The 20,134-nt window shown below is 43.3% G+C and overlaps 1 protein-coding gene across 1 annotated transcript in view; it reads left to right on the top strand.

The window, feature by feature from the left end:
• Positions 1-20,134, top strand: part of EPHA5 (EPH receptor A5) — a 198,413-nt gene that overhangs the window by 138,002 nt on the left and 40,277 nt on the right. The window contains 3 exon segments of the mRNA XM_040555646.1: positions 6,743-6,867; positions 10,309-10,468; positions 14,682-14,787. Of these exon segments, the coding sequence (XP_040411580.1) occupies positions 6,743-6,867; positions 10,309-10,468; positions 14,682-14,787 (391 nt within the window).

The following is a 20,134-nucleotide window of genomic DNA, read 5'->3' as shown; positions in this document are numbered from 1 at the left end:
GCACAGGGGGAATTACAGAAGAAATAGGGTATTTGGTCCCAGTAAATCCCCAAACTGTAGACTTCACTGGCTCATTGCAACCCCAGTCTCAGCTAGGCGTATATACTGAGCTGTTAACACAGATCAGATGTAAGAGATGAAGCCTAATCCCCATGCTAATGCAAATTGCAGGCAGATTGCTTCTGTTATCTCTCCAATGCTTGTGAACTGACTTTATTTTTTCCTCATTTTCTCTACCTTCTAACCCTGAGCACTTTTCTGTAGTGAGGCTGCTTGAAGGCCTCAGGTTATTAGTGTCCACAAAACCACAGCATCCATCCTGCTCTCTCGGCCTTTAACAGAGGTACTTTTCTGTTATTTTAGGTCCAAGGACTAGAAGTCTAGTGAGAAATCACTTGAGGAAAGCTTTGGCAAAGAAACAACATGCTCTCCAAACAGAGTTGGGCAGCAATTTGGCTTTAACCTTGGACAAACCCACCAACGTTGCAACCAGCTGGGAGGCGGCAGGGAGGTTTGGGAGCACCTCAGCTCCATGACCAGCTTAGGCCCCAAGTCACGTTTTGCTGTCGTGCTCAAGGAGCTGCCTTTAATCTTTCCGGGACCGTGGTGGGAACCACCTGAAAGATTGCCCCTTTTTGTGTGAGGTAAATCTGGTTGCTGGTTAACCACAGACTCGTGTTACAAAAACGGGGCCCTGCCTTTTGTCAGGGCCGTCAAGGGTTTGAGTTGGGTTTCCCTCCCCATGTGACAGCATGACCCCTGCGATTTTAAGGCATACATCAAGGCGTCTCAGGTTTTCGTGTTCAAAACAGAGACTGTGAATTGTTCCGAGACCTGGCATTTACGTCAGGTGTTCTTCTTGGGAGGTAGAAGATGTGAGTAAATACTCTATTTCTTGCCAAGGAAATTTGAAGATTGCGTTCTTATTTTGATGTTTGATGTGTGAAAAGAACCTGCACGAATTCTCCATTTAGTCAAGGGATACCTTCAAAAATCATTCGAGAGGAAGATTTCCATACCTGAACTGTGTTTTAAGACTGGTCTTGTGTTTTGCAAGGTGTTCAGATTTAATCCTGTGGCAAAAAATTTACTCCTTGCCCTGTGTAGGGCCTGTGCATCGTTGAAATCCCACGTAAGATCTCGGGCAGAATTGAAATGGCATTAGGGACCTTTAATTTTCAGGACCCGGTTTGCAAAAATACTTACAAGCAGCTGCAAACTGGGGTCTGTCCAGTTCATGTAACTAGCCAGGAGTGTTTCATTACTATTTTTCCTCAGGGCTCAAAGAGTTTTTAAACCCGTTATCAGGCAAACTGGGGTTCACCTTGGGATATTAAAAGTATGAAAAAAAAAAAAGCATGAAACTCAAGTTATGATTTAAATGCTAAGTTCTGACCCAAGTGGAATATCCGCAATAAAAGTACCCCTGGGGAGCCATTGGGTTTTGAGCTTTTCTAAAAGCGTATTGTTTCTATACAGAGGTGCAAAGAGGCAATATGGGGAAGTCTTCCTGTCTTCCTTTTTGCCACTATTAATTTCAAAACAGAGTTTTTGTTTCTACTACATATAGTGTATGTACCTTGTTTAAAATGAATCTCCTGCTTGAAGCCTTCTGCAGTTTCCCGTGCCTGTAGTGTGGTTCTTTGAATAATGCAGGTGGTGCTCCAACCTCTGAAGTCATCAAAGGTCTGAGAAAAATATCACTAATGTCACTAATTAGAAACTGTGAAAAATTTCGGTAAACCAGGCATTTGAAGTGGAACCTGAATTACTTGTCTTGTGGCTACTCTTCAAATACATACAGCTTTCATTTTCTTCAGTTAAACCTAGCCTTATGTGTGCGTTAATGATAGCATAACTATTTGTTTAAATGATGACAGGTGAAGGTACTGATTTAATCACCAGCATGAATTTGACTTTTAAATCTCCTGGCATAAACTCAGACTGCAGAAGAAACATGGCATCAGCTGGAGGGAGGAATCCCAAGGTTTATTGAGGGGTCTGAAGCGTTAGATCCCAAATGCTTGCACGTACGGGAATGTAATCAGGTTAAAAGAAACTGCAAATGCATGTAAAATAGACATGAAAATCCATAGCAGAGATGCTTATGAACCGTGGTGGCAGCCAGGGTGGAGATGGTAGTGGCAGGGTCCTTCCTCTTTGTTCTTTCCAAAAGAGACTGAGGCATCAGCAAAGACAGAAAGCTGGAGAGCCAGAGGAAGGAGAGGTGTCTTTGCTCGTGTAAATCCGCATCTCCTCCTGGGCTTCCACAGGTTGCTGCTGGTGAGCATCAGTCCTGGCCCAAGTGGAAGCTGGATTGAAGGTCCTGGACTGGTGGCTTGTTTTTTGCAGCGAGGGTGATGCGAGCTAGTATTTTGTGCTCAGTTTTAGCCACTAGTTAATGGAAAAGCACACTGTGGGGGTAAGGGTTAGATGGGGAGCCATTAGCTGTTGTTTATGCCAGAGTGAAAAATACCATGGCAAAAATAATTGGACTGGAGAGAGCATTAGATAGACCATGAGATGTAGAAACTGGATTATTTGTTTTATCTGGGTGCAGTGGTCATTCACCTGATAACATTAGTTTCTCTTAAAATACAATTAACATTTTATTCCCATAAGCATCATTGTTTATTAGATGTTAGTGGGACACACCACAGTATTTTCTAAACACTGTTTTTGGTGCCTGGATGGCTCATTCAGTGCTAATGTTGCTCATTACCAAAGGTTGCAGAGGAAGAATGTCCTAAAAGGTCTATTCCTCATGAAATCATCTCCTGCAGTTATTCAAATGTGACTAATGATGCATCTTCTGCAGAGACTTGAATTTATTTATTTGGTATGGCCACTTATTCTCCTTAAAAAATGATAGAAACAAAATTAAAAAAAAAAAATAGAATCAGTCTGTCATTTTATTTGCTTCCTGATGAATTTTGGTCTCAGGAAAGCAAAATGTACATTCGCAATTTCACACCTAGTTACATCTTCTGTTTGCTTTCATCACATGCATGGCTGTTTTCATGGATGGCAAACATAAACATAAATGATGTAATATCCCTCTTTGATTTTGAGTGTTTTGCTTAGAAATTAATGTAAAGTGTGCAGGTTATTTGTAAAGCAACATGTAGACAATTCACTATGTACATCCACTCTTTGTAGTGTCAAGGCAGGGATTTGAACAAGACTTCTGTCTGCTTGCATAAAACCATAGGAGATTACAGCTTTACATGTCTTGACTCTTACGTCAATTTATTTTTTTATGCATTATACCCCAAATGGAACTTCTCAGTGGCTTGGCTTCTTTCTATTAAAAGGATGCTGCCCTTGCAGAAGCAGTGACCTTTAAAAAGCAAGTTTCAAGTAATCCCTTTATTTTCCTGAGATCATATAGCACAGTATCCACTTGCAGGCTTTTAAGATGGAATGATTGCAGGCTTTGTCTGCTCGCCCGGATTGGATTACATTTTGTTTGACAAAGAAAACTCTAAAATACTTATACCTTCCTTCTTGGGTTCGGAACATTGTACTCTCCCTGTGTTGGGGATGCAGAGTAGTTGCCGTATCATCCCAGCACCACTGGGATTTATTGAATTTACTTAATTGGCCTTTATCTCACGGTTACACTTTAACTCTTCTTTTGAAGGAGATTCAAAAAGGATACAGTTACTCCTTTTCTAATTTACTTTGAGAATTCGGTTGCTCATTTCCTTATCTTCCTTTCTTTTCCCGGTAGAGCAGAATACTCTGCATAGCTGCAGTTGAACATTTGAGGCTTACGTACCCAGAAATTTAACTCCATGAATCTGCTAACTAGCAAAGCGAAGGCCTGTGGCAACACACACTGTTTTTTAAAGAGGAAGCTCTGTTTTAGGGGAGTGTGGAGTCTGAAGGACGCTTTCAGACAGGCAGTGGTGCATTTCGTGCTGTGCTGTGCCCATGAAGAAGAGAGCTGAACTGCCCCGAGCAGCCCAGGGAAGGGTTTTGTAGCAGCTGAAGCATTCAGGAGCACTTGCATCATTGTTGTGTTTTTAATGCACTTGTGAGCCTCAGCCCTACAAACACTTCAGGAGATCTCAGTAAAGCAGACAAAAGGTTGGTTATTTGCTCAGGCATTCCTGATGCTGAGGATTGCAGTTTGCACCTTCGTGAGAGGCATTTGATACAAGAGAGGGCTGGGATCTCCCCAGCTTGATGTCTTCCTTCACTGTACTTGTCAGGTTTGCGTCTCCTAATGGCACTTTGAAGAGGTTTAAAGCTCAGTTTCGACTTTCCCATTGCACCAGACCTCTGCTGCCAGCTAGGCAAGCCTGGGGTAGGTGTTGCAGGTCTGCGGGGTGTCAGAGAACAGTCCCGGAGGGATGCAGGCCCATTTTCCTGGGTTCTTTTGTGGCTCTGTCCCCCTCTGGCATCCAGGTGGCTCACGATAAAAGTGCTCAGTATCTTCTATTTAAATAGAGATGTAGAATTCAGAATTCAGAACTGCCTGTTATTTGGTACCCCCACCCCAAAGTGCAACTTCTTTTTTGATGTGTGTGAAAACCACATAGCTTCCCTTGCATTAGGTGGGGGAATTCATCCTATTTTAACAAATTCACTACTCGCTGTGTCGTCTCTGGGCTAACACATGTGACAGTGCACACATGGCACAACTCATCTTGCCATGCATGTTCCTGCACAACACTCATTTAGGCTTGTGGACTAATTAATGGAATGTCCTGTTCCAGATTAGTGGATTGAGTTTTGTGTGGTTTTCTTATTAACCTTCACACAGTCCAAGAAATTGTGGAGGACATTAGTTTCGAGGGTAAGGTGACTTTTGCGGATGAAAAATTGGTGGTGATCACCATGTGGTGCTTACATAAATAACACAATCATCATTCAAATCAAGGTGGTTTTTACCTGCTCAGCGGAGCAGTTGTGAGCACAGTGGTATACGAACAGCCCAAAAGCTAGCGTGTCCGTGCAGCTGATGCCAGCTCTCCAGCAGCAAACAATATGGAAACGACCAACACCTTTCAGGATCCTCCCAGAGCCAAGTGGGTGAGAGATTAGTAAACAGGAGCGAGAAAAGCTGGGAATGAAAAGAGGCTGAAATGCAAAAACTTGGTTAAAACAAGAAAGCTCATTACTAGCCTTCAGGGTTTCCAGGGATAATCATCTGGAGCTGTTCCCTTACTCTTTCTGGCTGAAGATCAGACTTGGCAAATTTAATTTGTTTGTTGTCTTTATTTTACTTAATTGCTTTGGGGCTTTTTTTGAGCATTATGATAATTAGCCAGTCCTGCCTATAGGAGAAGTAATTTTTTTTTTGTAATTTCAAATACATTTGGGGAAATAAAATGGATTCATTTGCTGCTGATCTTTACGCTCACTTCCCTGTATTCCCACAAAGGCCTTTGCCATCGGTCTCCCCAGCCCTTCTCTAATCCTTGCTGAGACCTGGCCTGTCCAGAGGGTGGTTGGAAGGCTTTCGGCCAGGCACGGGCTGCTTTTCCTCTGGGGAAGCTGTTCTTTCTTCCTCTGTAGCTACATAAAGAGCCTGGGCCCAGTAAACTAGGCACGATGAATTTTTTCCTATCCCATTTTCTTTTCACATGGTGTTGCTTTCCTCATCTCTGGCATGAAATAACTGGGGTGTTGTGGTTGCATTTCCCATAGCAACTTTTACCAGGGAGCTGGCAGGGATGGTAAAAAACAAAACAAAACAAAACCTTGAAAAGTCTCTGCAGTATCAGACTGAAAACAAGGAAGCAAGCCTGTTTCTTATGCACATGTGTGCTGCAAAGGGCAGATAACCTTTGAGGGCTGCATCTTAAAATAATAAGCAGAGCTGTATAGCTGCTTTCATTCCACGGCCTCCCCAAGCACCCTGTGAACTTCTGTAACACCCCGGTGATATTTATGGAGAGCAATTGAATTATAAAGATCGTAATGGCCTGCTATCCTGTGCAGTGCTCCCAGAAAGAGAGGCTGAAGGATGCCTGGACTTTAGCTAGTGTACAAACAGAAGCAACAAATAGTTAAGGAGCCCACATAACCACAGGGCTTCTGTACCCGCTAAAACACACACCTTCAAAGCAGCCAAAGGAAAGCAATAGGTAATCGATACGTAATTCTGTTGTGGTAATACTGCTCCATGACACATGTGAAAAGTTGCTTGAAAAGACAAGGTATGGGGTTGATGTATTTGAAGAATGCTTGAAAAGACAAGGTCGAGGTGTAAGCGGGTAACATTAGTTCATGTTAGCGCTTTGCACGGGTGGGCGATGCTGGTCAGATCCTCAGCTGCTGAAAATCTGTGCGAGTCCACTGCTTTTTCTGGGGTCATGCCGCTTTATACCTCTGCCTTGCTTCGTTCAGAGCAAGTTCCTCCTCTTCAATGTCATTTCTCCTTGCCATTTGATCAGATGCTGTTTCAAGTTTTAGGTAAATCAACAAACAGTGAAATCCAAAGGTTTCCAGAAACGCCAGCAGTGGCATGAGGCAGCTCCCCGGCATTCATTACAAACCCTTTAAGGGACTCAGCCCTTAACCTGGGGGAAATCATTACTGCTCTAATTCAGACAGTAGGTAGCATGATTATTTATTTTTAAAAATGGGCAAAGACCACCCAGGTGAAAACAGCCCCCACTGATCTGCAGTAGCTAAGGATCACGTTGTGTTGGGGAGTTTGAATTCAGAAGGGGCAGGCCATCTTACTAACCATCGTTTTGTCTGTTCTGTTTTTCTCCTTGTCTTGCAGCACCTTCTCCAGTCAGTAGTGTGAAAAAAGGGAAGATAACTAAAAATAGCATCTCCCTTTCCTGGCAGGAGCCAGATCGACCCAACGGCATCATCCTGGAATACGAAATCAAATATTTTGAAAAGGTGTGACGGACTGATTGCTGAGCATCCCAAGTACCTTCTCTTTACTGTCCTCTTCTTTTAGTTATAATTATCTGAGTTGTGGAAGGGAATGGAGCAGTTTTATGCATAAGTCAATGTCACATTGATTTTGCAGTAAATGATTAGGAAGAGTTGAAATGAGGGTGTTGTTTTCCATTAGTGTGCCACTTCTCTTGAACAAACATGTTAAATCTGTGTGTCAGATTCCTCTCCAGCCTTATCACGTTGAGGTAGAGCATGCTCATTTGTTAAAAATAGGAGGGCTTGGGGATTAAGCTTCCACATCCTCCCAGAAGTATCAGGCTGTCCCTTGCACTTGGTATTTCAGTTCCTAATTTGGTTTTGCATCCCTGATATGAGGAGAGGAGAAAGATTCACAGACAGATTGTGTCTGTTCTGATGTGAAGAAGGGCATCCTGGCTTTTAAAAGCTTGCTTCACTTTTCCGATTTGAGCTCTCCATGTAATGAGAAACACTCTCTTCCTGCAAAGCTCGTCTCTCTCAGTCTCTTTTTCAAAGGGTGACCTGTTCTCTTCCTGAAAAAATAATACAGTTTAAAAAAAAATGGAAACAAGTGCGTTTTGTCTAAGTAACATCTTGTGAAGGATGTAACTGATCTAAGATTTCCAAAAATGAGGTCTGCAAGATTCGTCCGAATAGCAATTTCTGGACTTAACTGGAACCGTAAGGTGTTCTTTTTTTCTTTTGAAACAAACACACTTTCTATCTAGAAAAAAAAAAAAAAAAGAGAGAAGAAAATAATGAAATTGAGTCACAATTCTCTCTTTTTTTTTTTTTTTCCGAATTTCTATTTTAGAGAAGATCTTCAATTAGGTATGCCTGTTACCTAGGTGAAGTCACTCAGCATACAACCACTCTGGATCCTTGCTCCTCCTCCTCTTCTTTCTTCCTCCCTGGGAGTGACCCAGTCCAGCAGTCCATGCTGACAGGGAAAAGAGATTTAGAAACTTTCTGCATTGAGATAAAATCAACTTTTTTCTTCCTGTAGTCGAGGGAACTTGGGAAGGGGCATGAGTGGCTTAAATAGAGCTGAGCTCCCAGCTTTCTGCCCAGAAACCTACAGCGGAGAACCAGCTAGAGTTGCCAGCAGCCTAGATTTTGGGCAAGGCGGTGCTGACTAGCTCAGCCTTTCCTGGGGACCTGCTGTGAGTCCCATGGGGAGATTCGGGGAGAGATGATCTTCATTTTCCAGCTGGTGAGGAAGAGTGGAACCAGGTCCAAGAGCCAGGATTAGAGGAAGAGTGCAGGATCTGTGTGCAGTGTGACGTGGTTCTTGGGATGCACGGGAATGGCACAAAGCTGCACTAGGGGAGCTTCAGACTAAAAATTAGGAAAAATTTGTTCACAGTGAAGATAGTCAGACAGTGGAACAGGCTTCCTAGTGAGATGGATGATGCCTGTCAGGGTTCAAGAGATATTTGGATAACGCCCTCAATGACATGCTGTAATTTTTGGTTAGCCCTGAAGTGGTCAGGCAGTTGGATTCGACGATCTTTGTAGGTCCCTTCCAACTGAACTATTCTGTTCAGTACGTTATTTTGGGGGAAAAAAAATGGTTAATACCATTTCTTGAAATGAAAACATTGCTATTGCAAAATGGTGGGATTCTAACAAAGCACAAAGAGTCAGTATATGCTTTTGCTGGAGATAATCAATTATGGATTCTTTTATTAACTTGTTTGAATAGCTGTTGTGGTACACTGAATCCTTCCCTTGGAGTGGCCTGGGAAGATATTAACCTCTAGAAATGTTAATAATGAGAAAATAATTAAAGCAAAAAAATCCATCTGTTTGTTTGTTTTGCTTAGTTTGTTTTCAAACAAATGACAAGGTTTTCAAATGTTGTATTTGTGGTCCAAAATTATTTTCAAGTAGCTTCACTAAATAGTTCTTAAAGTGCAGGTCATTCATGGGGAGGTTGCTACAGCCAGTCTGAGTTTATGCTGTCTTGATTTCTTTGTTTCAGGCAGATAGCAAAACTTGGTGGTTTCTGTAGCAAAGCTCAAGTGTTAAAGTGTTTGCAAAATCAGCAGTGTATTGAAAACCTAATTGGGCTGACATACAAGTAAAGCTGTGAACTAATATTCGCTTACTGCTTTTTAACTATTCATTCTGTTATATTTGGGATGTCATCCTTAGTCCTTCTTGTTTGTTGTTACTGTCATTTATATTCTCTTGGGTTTGGGCCCTTTATAACAGTAAATTCACAATGTTCATTTCCAGGGGATGAGAATGATCGATATTAAATGTTTTGGAAAATTGAGGTTTGTCAGATCACATTCCTTTAAGAGAAATCACTCCTTAACAGGAAAAAAAAGGCAGGTAGAAATAAATGCCTCCGATACAGTCTCGCGTAGCTACAAGCTTCAATGAGAAAATCTGTAATCCTACATTTGGAGATTCCCAGGGCCTTAGCCAGGCATACTGCCTATGGAAAGCTGCCCGTTAAATAAGAAAGCAAAAAGAAAAATCAGTTCAGATCCTAATAGCTGTGCAGGAATCTCAGTAAGAAATTGTTAAGAACTCCTGCTTACCTCATAATAATTTAGATCTGGGAGGATATGGTGAATAAAAAAGTTTCCCAGTTTGTAGCCCTTAATTTATGAGCTCTTGTCAAGATTATGTGTTACAGTAAATAATTCTAAGAGTAATTACCAAGCATTTGAGTGAAATTTTAATCAAAGAACTGAAACTCTTTCGCATTAGAACTGATTTAAATGAAGATTTATTTCAGCAAATTTTCTTCAAGTTCTTTGCTTCAGAAGAACACTGCAAAATTAGTTATCTTCCTAGAGTTTTAGTTGACTGTTCCTGGCCAACATCTAATTCATGGTTCTAGAAACGCCAGCATAAAGTTGTATAATTAATAATATAGCGTTCTCTTTTAGGACTAATTGCATTGCATGGAAGTATTTTAGGTATAAATCAAAATCCCTCTTTGAGTCTATGAAACTATTTTCCATTTTGCCGTGCCTTGGGATTGATTTTTGATTGTAGTTTGAACGTTTCCATCGCCCCAGCTATGTCTGTGCCAGCTGTGCTGCCTTTTAAGACAGCAGTGCACATCCAGAGCAATGGAACGCTGTTCCTGCTTCAGGTGCCATTTTCATCCCCATGTGTTGTCATTTACAGTGGGAAATACCTCCGATCTCTTCCATGCCTTACAGAATCATTGGTTATAAAAGCTGCAGGGCAAGTGAAAATCAGTTCTATCATTTCGTACTGTAGAAAGGACCTTCAGAGTGTTTTCTGGGGGGGAAGAGATCCTCAAAAGTGCATTATTTCATTCATTCTTGGTAACTTTGGTGTGGGCATTAAGAGTCTCTTCCATGAGAGCCACTGTTTGTGTGTTTGTGTGTTTGAACCTTTTTTTTCTGTGTTTTCTGGGGGGTTTGGGAAAAGGACCAGGAGACGAGCTACACCATCATCAAGTCCAAAGAGACAATGATTACAGCAGATGGCTTGAAACCAGGCTCAGCGTACATCTTCCAGATCCGAGCCCGGACAGCTGCTGGCTACGGTGGCTTCAGCCGAAGATTTGAGTTTGAAACCAGCCCCGTGTGTAAGTCCTTTTAATTACTGTCAGTCCACATCTCTGCAATGGTTACCAGCAAGGAGGCAGTGGATCGATACCTTTGCAGAGAGCTGTCACTCTCATGCTCTCTCCCTCCTTCTGGCCTCCTCCCTTGACTTAAGGAACATCAGGCACGTCATGTCTGTATGCTGGGCAGGTTAACACATCTGTGCTTGCTTCCTCGTCTCACGTGGTGGGGCAGGAGGTGAAGCACCAGGAGCTGAGGCTCCAGAAATTCACAGCATTCACTGCTTAGAAAAATCCTGTATTTGTGGGAACTGTTAGGGTTGAACAGTTGCTGCTGTCATGCCACTGGGTGAGGGAAGATGAGGATGCCCCCTTTCTTACACCTGTGCAATGCCAGCAAACTGTGCTCCACATAGGCAAAGGAGGGCATCGGGAGGAGAAGGGTCAGAGGGCAGGAGGAGGGAGAGAATGAAACCTCCTTCACACCTCTAAAGGCTGTCTGCAGTCGATGCTGAGCTCTCTTAAGTATCTGTTGGGGGAAAAGCCTCCTTCTCCTGGAATGGTGCCCTTTTGTGAGGGGAAGAACTTAACCAACATTTGCATCTTTTGCTTACTGTCAAGTTGAAAGACGGCTTCTGTTGGTTGCCAATGCCACAGCCTTGAGGAAAGGAATTTGACTGGTGATCAGAAATGGCAAAAATGTGCACTGCAGGCATAGGACTTCGCTTGGCCTGTTACAAATTTGTGGAGCTTGAGGTTTTTTTTTGTTCTTTTAATGAATGCGATCATCCAGGTCTGCATGCTGGAGCAGATTCTGAGGCTGGGTGAACTCCAGAGAAATGCAGAGGCCCAGCTGAGCTTTCTCGTGGGTTCAGGCACAGCTGTGGGGAAATTCCTTTTGTCCTGATTACCAGATTTTCTTGCTGAGGTCTAAAGATGTCCTTCAAAAATAATGTACTTGAGATATCCATTTCAGTTTGTACAACTGTAATTTATTAATCTTTTATACTGTTTGGGTAGAAGAGAAACTTTATGGTGGAAATGCTCCGTTTAGTCCTGTGGAAAGAGCCAATTGGTTCCACATTTTCCTTAGAAATATAAATTCATCAATACTTTCATTACTGTTACTCTAGTCCATTTAAAATCCATCGTCAGCTCTTTGAGAAAAGGATTGCTAGTTGTGATTTCAATGAATGCTACCTTTGAAGCCGTAATAGGTTTTTAAAGGAATTGCTATATAAGTACAGATGCAACTGTGGAGCCAGTGATTAAACTAATACAGTGCAAATTGCATCATGATGCAAGCATTAATGCAATAAGAATGGTCTATTTAATCAATTTCTTATTGTGTTAAACATTAATCGTGTCCTATAAGTAGCAACAAAATCATGTTATACTGAAAATTACTCTGTATTATACTAGGGAAGTTATGCTTGCCATTGGAAAGTTTTCTAGTTTAGAGTAATTTGAGTAACAGTGTTCCAGAATATTAACAAAATATATTAAATACATGCACGTTTGATCCAGTGCCATCATCACCTACAGCCCTAGTCCAAAAATAATGACACTTTCTCAAAGCCTCTTGTGTAAGTATCTGTGCTATTCGGGGTTTTTCTGAGGGCATCACTTGGTAATATCCTAAAACACTTCACAGCACTAACGTCATTTAGTTGCACCTGCCTACCAGTCTTTTCAGCCCTTTTGAGGCAGAGAAGTAGGTACTTCTCTGATGGTAAAGAACTGATGTGTAGGCAGGGGAGTACTACGTGGTCCTCAGTTCAGGAGTTGGGAACTGTTCCTCTTTTGGATTAAGTGTGTTGGAATAACACTGTGGCTGAAGGAGCATTTAACCAGATGTTTAAATGCTTGGCAGAATTGAAATGCAGCGTAAGCCTCAGTATCTTCCGCAAATGCTGTTCCATTTGACATTTTAGACCTTTAAAAAAAGCGGGATTTTTGTCCCCCAAGGCCATACGCAAAGTAAATCTTAGTGCCAGGAGAGTGACAGAGTGACCAGCCTCCCAACTGCGTTCCTGTGTTCCCACGTCCCAGAGAACCAGGCACACTGAAAGCAAGCACAGATTGAAATCCCTGTGCAGTGTCAGAGTTCAGATCTGAAACTCTCAGAGAGCCAAAAGAAATAATTTTGATTCAGGCACAAACAGAAACCTTTCGGTGACTGGTGTGAGAATCAAGCACTCACCCTCCAAAATTGTTTGGACCAAGCATCGTGTTTTGTTTTCAGTTCCTGTAAATTTCTTTTTGATACGCTTGGAGGAAATATCACAACAATTGCTGACGGCTGCATGATCTAAGCATTGTACCTGAGAAGTGGAGGGGTGAAAAGAGCTGGGACTTGTTCTGGATTTTTCTCTTTTTTGAAACTTTGGGTTTGTTTTATGTACTGTGCTGTTCAGCAAAGCACTATGATGCAGCCAGATTAGCATTTTTGAAAAGATGTTTTTAGTCGGGTGGGAGCTGTTGTTGGATGTTATCCGCTTGCTGCTGCCCTCCTTTTTAAGAGCCACAAAGCTTGTCTCTGACCCTGCCAAAAATTTTTTCTCCTGGATTAGTGAGCTAATCCAGCTGATCACCTGGGACGGAGCCGGAACATGTCACCAAGGCGAGGGACAGTAATGCAAGTTCCCCCCTTCGCATGGCAGCAAGATCCCAGATGGGTTTACAAATTCGTGCTCTTGTGCTGCTGTAGATCACGGCAGGATCCATCGTATTTCCCCATCCCTTGAGCTGTGCAGAAAACCACCAGAGTAATAGCTTAATGTTCTCCTTTAAATGTTTTTCTTTTTAATTACTTTGTCAAGAAAGTAATAAAACATCATCTTAAGGAGCTTCTATAAATTCGTGAGGCTAATAAAATCTCTGGATGATGGCACGGGTTTGGAGCAGTTAACATTAAATATTTAATGTATTGGGCCAGTCATTTTGAAATCATTTACTGTTCTTGAGCCCGTGCTGCTTGCAGTCGAGCACCAGAGAGCTCCTGTATGAAGAGCTACTTGAAACCTATTGTAGATGAATGTTTAATGTCTCACCTTTCCTTCTTTCTTTTCTTTTAACAATTCATACGGGGCTATATTCAGTTATTTTATAGCCTCCGTAAAGTTAATCCAGTGCTAAGGACCCCCTTTACTTCAACTGTTGAGCTAAAGGCCATCTTCAGCACACAATCCATTCCTGCCTCGCCGCTTCCTCGAGTGGCTGCAGTTGCACGTGGGGCCAACGCCAGGGCAGGTGCTCCCGAGCCCCAGCAGGACCTATAATGAGGTTTCTCCCCTACAACAGCAGCACATATGGAGCAGGTTTCTGGGGGAGGAAGCTGGATCTGTACTCCAGGGTGGTGGCGTGCAGCTAAATGGCTGGCAGTGGAGGTAGGAGGGTTTGGGTTCTGCTTGGGGAACCCCGTGTGCAGAGCCCCAGCGAGAGGTGGGCTCCCTTCCCTTGAAGTGCAAAGCAAATAAGCATGGTACAAGTGCTGTTAGCATCTCAGTTTTTCAGGTTGCAGGAATCTACTCACCTGCTCTTACTAAATATATGGCAAAACCCGGTTCTCGAACAGATTTCCTGGCCTTTCTGCCTGCGTCTTTATCAGAGGACTCATCTCAGTATTTTGTCAGAAGGGATCTTTACAAGGCATGAGCAAGCACAGTTATGCTTTCCTTAGCAGATAAAAAGACTAAACAGTGGATGTGTCTTAGCAGATTCCTATTTTACAGAAGGCACTTTCTGGCCATGTGATACAGATGCTACAATGAGTTCGGTTTAAGTTGTTCATAGCTTCTTGAAGCACAGATAGTGCTAATCGTCTCTGATCTTATTCACATCTCCTATTCAGTAACAGCAGCAACAACATTCCAGAAATATTTTCTCTATTTGGTTTTCATCTTTTATCCGTGTGATTTCTAATGTAGCTGACCTGGGAAGGAGAAACTCCAGCCTGCAAACTCAAAAACTGAGTTCTCTAACTCTGAGTTTCTAATTCAGTGATGAGATGGGATTTTGTTTGGTTTTTGGCTTGGTTTTGCATGTGTTTTGGTTTCTTTCCACCCATTTCCTTTCCAAAGTAGAAACAGACAGCAAAGGGGGAAAGCACAAACCATAAAAGAAGAAATGAACTGGTAAGACTGAAACTTCATTGGCAGCCTAACAAGAAAGACCCATGCGAGTGCTGACTGTAATTTTAACCTTAATCTCCATTTTCTGTTTCTCATCTCAGCAGTAGCTGCATCCAGCGACCAGAGCCAGATTCCTATAATTGTTGTGTCTGTAACAGTGGGAGTTATTCTGCTGGCTGTTGTTATCGGTTTCCTTCTCAGTGGAAGGTAAGAAAAGAAGCTGTGTATTTACACTTCTCCAACTTTTGTAATAACTTTTATCTGACCAGCTGATTAGCACGATTTAGGCAATAGCAGTGTGTGAACAGAGCTGACAAGCAGTAGTGCTATAAAACAGCACGAAGGTGGGCTGATTGGTCTGTTTGGACAGGCAGGAATTGCAAATGTGTGCTCACAGATGTAGTTCACTTCCCAGTGATTTTCATCTCTGTGTAGACCAGTCCTGATTGTTAGACTTGATTCTCACAGGAGTCTTTTCACATTCTTTGAAAAATAAGCAGAACATGTTGTAGGTAAAATATCCTGAAGCCTACGTATTTGCATTCTGACTTTGTGATGAGCTTTTCTCACAGAGAAAACTTGACTTCAGGAAAACACTTGTAAAGAAAAAGGGAAGAATCCCAGCCGAATGGCCAAACGCCCTAAGTTTGGTGAGGTCTGGATTTCATTTTTCACGTGTAGGATGCTAATGTTTTCCCCACATGCTAGTAAATTATGCAGAGAGATCCCCCCCACAGAGGGAAACACTCAGCTTCAAACCATCAAGCAATCCCATTGACTTCTCATGTGCTTAAACATAGGCAAGTGATAAAAGCCTGGGCTATACAATCTTTGACAACTCTAATGGAAGTTGATGGAACTTGTTGGTGAACAAGGAATTGTGGTATTGGGGGAAAATCTGGCTTATGTCAGGATCAGTTTGTACGGCGTCTCTAAATTTGTGTAGCAGCCAACACAAGGCAGTTTTTCATACACTACACGCATATTCTTCAAAGTCAGTGAAGTACCTGTCAAAGCACAGTACATTTATTTTAATGTCAGCAGTCAAATAGTTCAGTGTCCTTCATGCAAAGTAACGTGAGGTGCCGTGCTAGCACGGCATCTATTGATAATTTGTTTTCAGTGCAAAATAAACATTTATACTTGTAAGTACTTATACTCTCAGCCTTGCTTGCATGGCACAGGTCTGTCTTGAGCTTAGGTCTAGCAAGGTGACTATAAATTACAAGATGTCCTAAGTGTTAATTATAGTTACAAGATATTTGCAGAGGAGCTGCACTCATACTGAACGTATCGGCTGAGGGTGTTATTTCACAGAGGAGTTAGAAGTGTTTGTCTGTGAATGCACCGGGGTGAAATCTAGCCGGGCTGAGCAGCTCTGTTCCCAGGCATAAAGCATCTGTAGAAGGACAGTTATTTCCTGTCTTAACAGGTAAGTGGCTGCCAGACTCCACTCAAGGTCAGAGACTGAGACGCACGCTTCCAACTCAGCCATGCAAGCTCCTGTTATCTGCTTTGGGAGTCTTGTTGGGCTTAAAAATAGGAAAGTCAATGCTCTCGTCTGCGCAAGAAGCATGCAGTGGCATTGGGCGGGGGATGAATGGCGACACACCATTCACACCCATGGCTCCAGGAAAGCTGTAGGCAAAAAAACTTGGCTCCAAACACCGTAGGTTGGAATTCAAGTCTCTCCTTAAAGCCTGGAGGGTTTGGGTCAAATCCCTGCTCCAATTGAACAGAGGGAGGGATGTGGACCTTGGCCTCCATCAGCCTCAATGCATGCTTGTATCAATGCAAACAGGAGGGAGCACATGTGACTGTAGGAAAGCTGTAGGTGTAGCCTGGCACCTCTGCAAGGAGGAGTCTGTGGATGTGAATTGCAGGTGGAGGGACACACATCCCTCTGTAGCTTTAAGAAATTGCTGTCGTGTGGCAGCCAGTAGCTTTGGCTCTTGGCACAGGTTTCAGAAGTGCTCAGGGTCCCTTTGGTGAGGACATGCCCTTGCAAGTGGCCTTTTTGCTCCTACCCTGGCCAGGTCCAAGCAAGCAGTTGCAGAGCCTGAGCCATTTGTCAGCAGTGCTAGTTAGTTGTGGCCTTCTGTCCCTTGCCCAAATAGGCTTTCCAGGATGTGCTTCTTCTTGGCTTTTTATCCCTTGATATGTTTATAAAAACCCTGGTCTGCTTTGGCTGGAGTTTTATCCCCTCCTCTTCTGCTGCTTTAATCCTCCTACCTTGTACTCTTACCTCCCTCCATGGACCTGCATGGGGCTGCAGACTCCTGGGAGCTTCCCCATGGTGCCATGCTGGCTGTAGAAGGGGCAGGCATAGGGACTGGAGGACTTTGCTGGTTCATGTTCACTCCCTCTGCTACCTGGATGGAGAACTGGCCAAAGCAGGCTTATGGTAGGTCTTCCTGAGGACAAGCCTGATGAAGGAGTGGTTAAGGAAGATAAACCTTCCTTTGGAGCAGCTGCCTTTCCTTCCTACTTTGACATGGGCCTCATGGGTTGTAGAGTCTCCAGGGAACAAAGGAGGAGCTGAGCTCGTAGTCCATTTTCACCTTTTCAACCCTTCTCCTAGACTGGGAGGAACCCAGTCCCTCAGCCAGAGGCTGTGGAGGAGCCTCCAGTGCCAAGGTTTGGTCTGTTGTTAGAGAATTAGCTTCGAAACTGCAGGGCTTCTTGGCCACTTGGAGTTCCTGTGAATTTTAAAGCCCATCTCCTGTGTTGAGTGACTCTTCAGAACAGAAAAATAAATCTCGGAAAGCTGACAGCCAATCTGAAATTAAACAAAGCAAAACAAAAAAATTGCTCCTGATTGGAAGAAGCAGAAATGCCAGTGAAATGTGTCAGTCATGCTGCTTCGCCTTGGATGTGATTTCAAGACAATTCATGGAGCGACTCTCATGCTGTGACATTGCAGGGATGATAAATGCGTTCCAAGTCGGAGGATAATCCCTTTCTGAGGCTGTTAACCTGTTTCTGTTTCTGGAAGACTTTTCTGTATCTTCGGAGAGGTTGTGTGTTCCAACACGTGGTACTAGGGAGTTAAATTTCCTTTTCTGTTTCTCTCCTGTAATTATTTTAGAAAAACAGACACTTTGAACTCCAGGATTTGCTCCAGCTGGAATCACCACGGCTTTCCATGCCGAGTAAGCTGTGCCAAGTCCAAGCTCTTCTCTCTGAATAATGTAGGAGGACAGGTACTGTCCAGCAGCAAAGCTACACAAGAAACCCTCTCAGGCTGCAGCAGTGAGGGCACAGCCTGGACAGTTCCTGTAAATGGGCACCTCAGCTCTGGCTTCATGCTGCTCCCAGGCACCCTGGGAGTCCCTGGGCACCTCAGAATTAAGATATCGCTCCCTAAGGTGCTGTATGGCATCTCTTTGTGCCTGTTCTCCCACGTGCTGGGCAAAAGCAAGCATGTCAGGAGGCAGGGCACTGAGAGCACTGGGGAAACTGGAAAAACAGAGCAGGAGCTTGAGCAGCCCTGCAGTGAGGAGGGGGTCCTCCCGATGCTGGCAGCTCAGAAAGTAATTTCTTAGTGTAGGACTCAGGAGTCCGCTGGCTCTGCGGGCTTTTTATTTTATGCTGGGTCCCTGGAGGCAGACATTTCCACACCTCTTCCTTTTCTGCCTTCAAGTATCTCTGCAGTCTCTCGCCTCTTTTGAACGAATGTAAATAACAGCTTGGCATTTCCCGTTGGCAGCTGGCCCCAAACCAAAGGTCAGCTGAACGTTAGTCACAGTGGCATTTCCACCAGCCAGCGTCCATCTGTGGAAACGCGCTTTGTTTCTGAAGCTGGAGGTTCCTGGGAATTTGAAACTGAATGCGCTTTGCCCTAAACAATTAAGCTGCATTTCAGAGCTGATTTACTTGCAGATGCTCAAGAAAACTCTTCCTGTAAATAATGCGTCCTCTGACCAAGGTCATAAATGCTGCTAAGCAAAATAGCTGGTAACTGTTAAAGCCTCCTGCTCTCTGCATCAAGGGCATATTAATTATATAACAATCAGGATTACAAATCAAAGAGATTCACTAAATCAGACTAGTCTGAGCGAAAAAGAAAAGTGGATTGCAAATCTATTATTAAACCAGATGCAAGCATTGAATTAAGGAACGTGGAGTTATCATCTTTCTTTTCTTAGGATTATGTGTTCTCAAAAGCACAATGCATTTTACAGATACAGCAAAGCTAAATTTTGCTTTCCTCGCAATGCTTGAATTAGTTGCCACTTGCGTTGTTGTTCCTAATTGAAGTATATATTAATCTAAAGTAATTAGACTTCTGTTTCAAAGTGTCAGACAGCGCCACCAGCAAAGATCTGTGCGCTACATCTTACAAGGGGAAGAAGGTGGCACAACCGTTGTTGTAGTACCAGCCCCTGATTTCTCCAGACTTCAGCAGGAGGCTGGGTGCAGCCCAGCCAAAGCAGGTTTCCATCAGTCTGTGAAGGAGATCCACAGCTCCAGAGCAGTTTTCACTGTGTTGTCCTTCAAGACTTGTTTCCAAAACCAAAGGGGTCTAAAGGTGAATGTTAAGAGACTGCTGTTCCCTGCGGTCCCCCAGGCATTAGAGTTTTGTAGCATTAACCAAAGTAATGGGCTTTTAGAGAGTAAAATGGGAACGCTTTTAGGTCAATGCTAGGCATGTTTGCAAAAGCTGCTCAAAATAACTAAGTATGCTGCGTATCTGCATTTATAGCCAGCTACCCATTATGGGTGACTTTTCAGTCTAAAGTGGTCTTCCAAGGAACCGGACAGAGCTTTTTATAGAACTTCAGGAAAAAATACTTGAAGTAGTGGAAACTGCCCCTCACCCTGTTCTGTGCGTCCATAGAAAGTCTCTCCTGGCAAGAAAGCAGCCTTTCGAAAGACAAAGCAAAGACAAATCTTTCCACTGGGGCATTGGCAATTAGAAGCTTCTGCACCAGAGTATCCATCCTTGACCTTAGCTGATTTAGACTTTTAAATGTCAGCCCCTGCGGTGGCAGAGGGCTGGTTTCTGTCCACAAATATGTGCATCTCGTTAAAAAATGACTTTCAGAGAGGTTGAGAGGATTTGGGGGGGGGGTGTGGTGTGGAAGGTGTGCTGTCTGTGGTGTGGAAGGTCTAAATTGGAGGAATTTTTCCACAGTCACCCCCATCTTTTTCCAAGATGTGATAGGGCTTAAAATAGTTCGGTTTTTCAGTATTTCCGTAGGAAATGGGAGACGGTTCGTAGATAACATTTTTCATAGAGAGAATTTTTCCAGCATGAGTCACAATTTTTGTTAGTTGTGGCTTTTTAAAGGATTGTTATCTCCATATTCCTGCCTGTTCTTCCTTCTTCCTACAGGACATTGTCTCCCATGATCTATAGCCATTTTATTGATACTGCCTGCTGCCAAATATCCCCTGTGATTCACCTGACAACAGGAAGGATTTGGCTGGAGAAGCTAGTGCTCTGCCAAGTCAAGCTTCCCATCCACCAAGAACAGGCAGGGTCTGGTGCTGCCTGTGTTCAGGTCAACATTTTTCCTATCCCCATCGTGTTAACAGGCTCTTTGCTCTT

This window comes from Cygnus olor, chromosome 4, assembly GCF_009769625.2.
Source record: "Cygnus olor isolate bCygOlo1 chromosome 4, bCygOlo1.pri.v2, whole genome shotgun sequence".
NCBI lineage: Eukaryota > Metazoa > Chordata > Aves > Anseriformes > Anatidae > Cygnus > Cygnus olor.
This window is presented reverse-complemented; position numbering and strand designations above follow the sequence as displayed.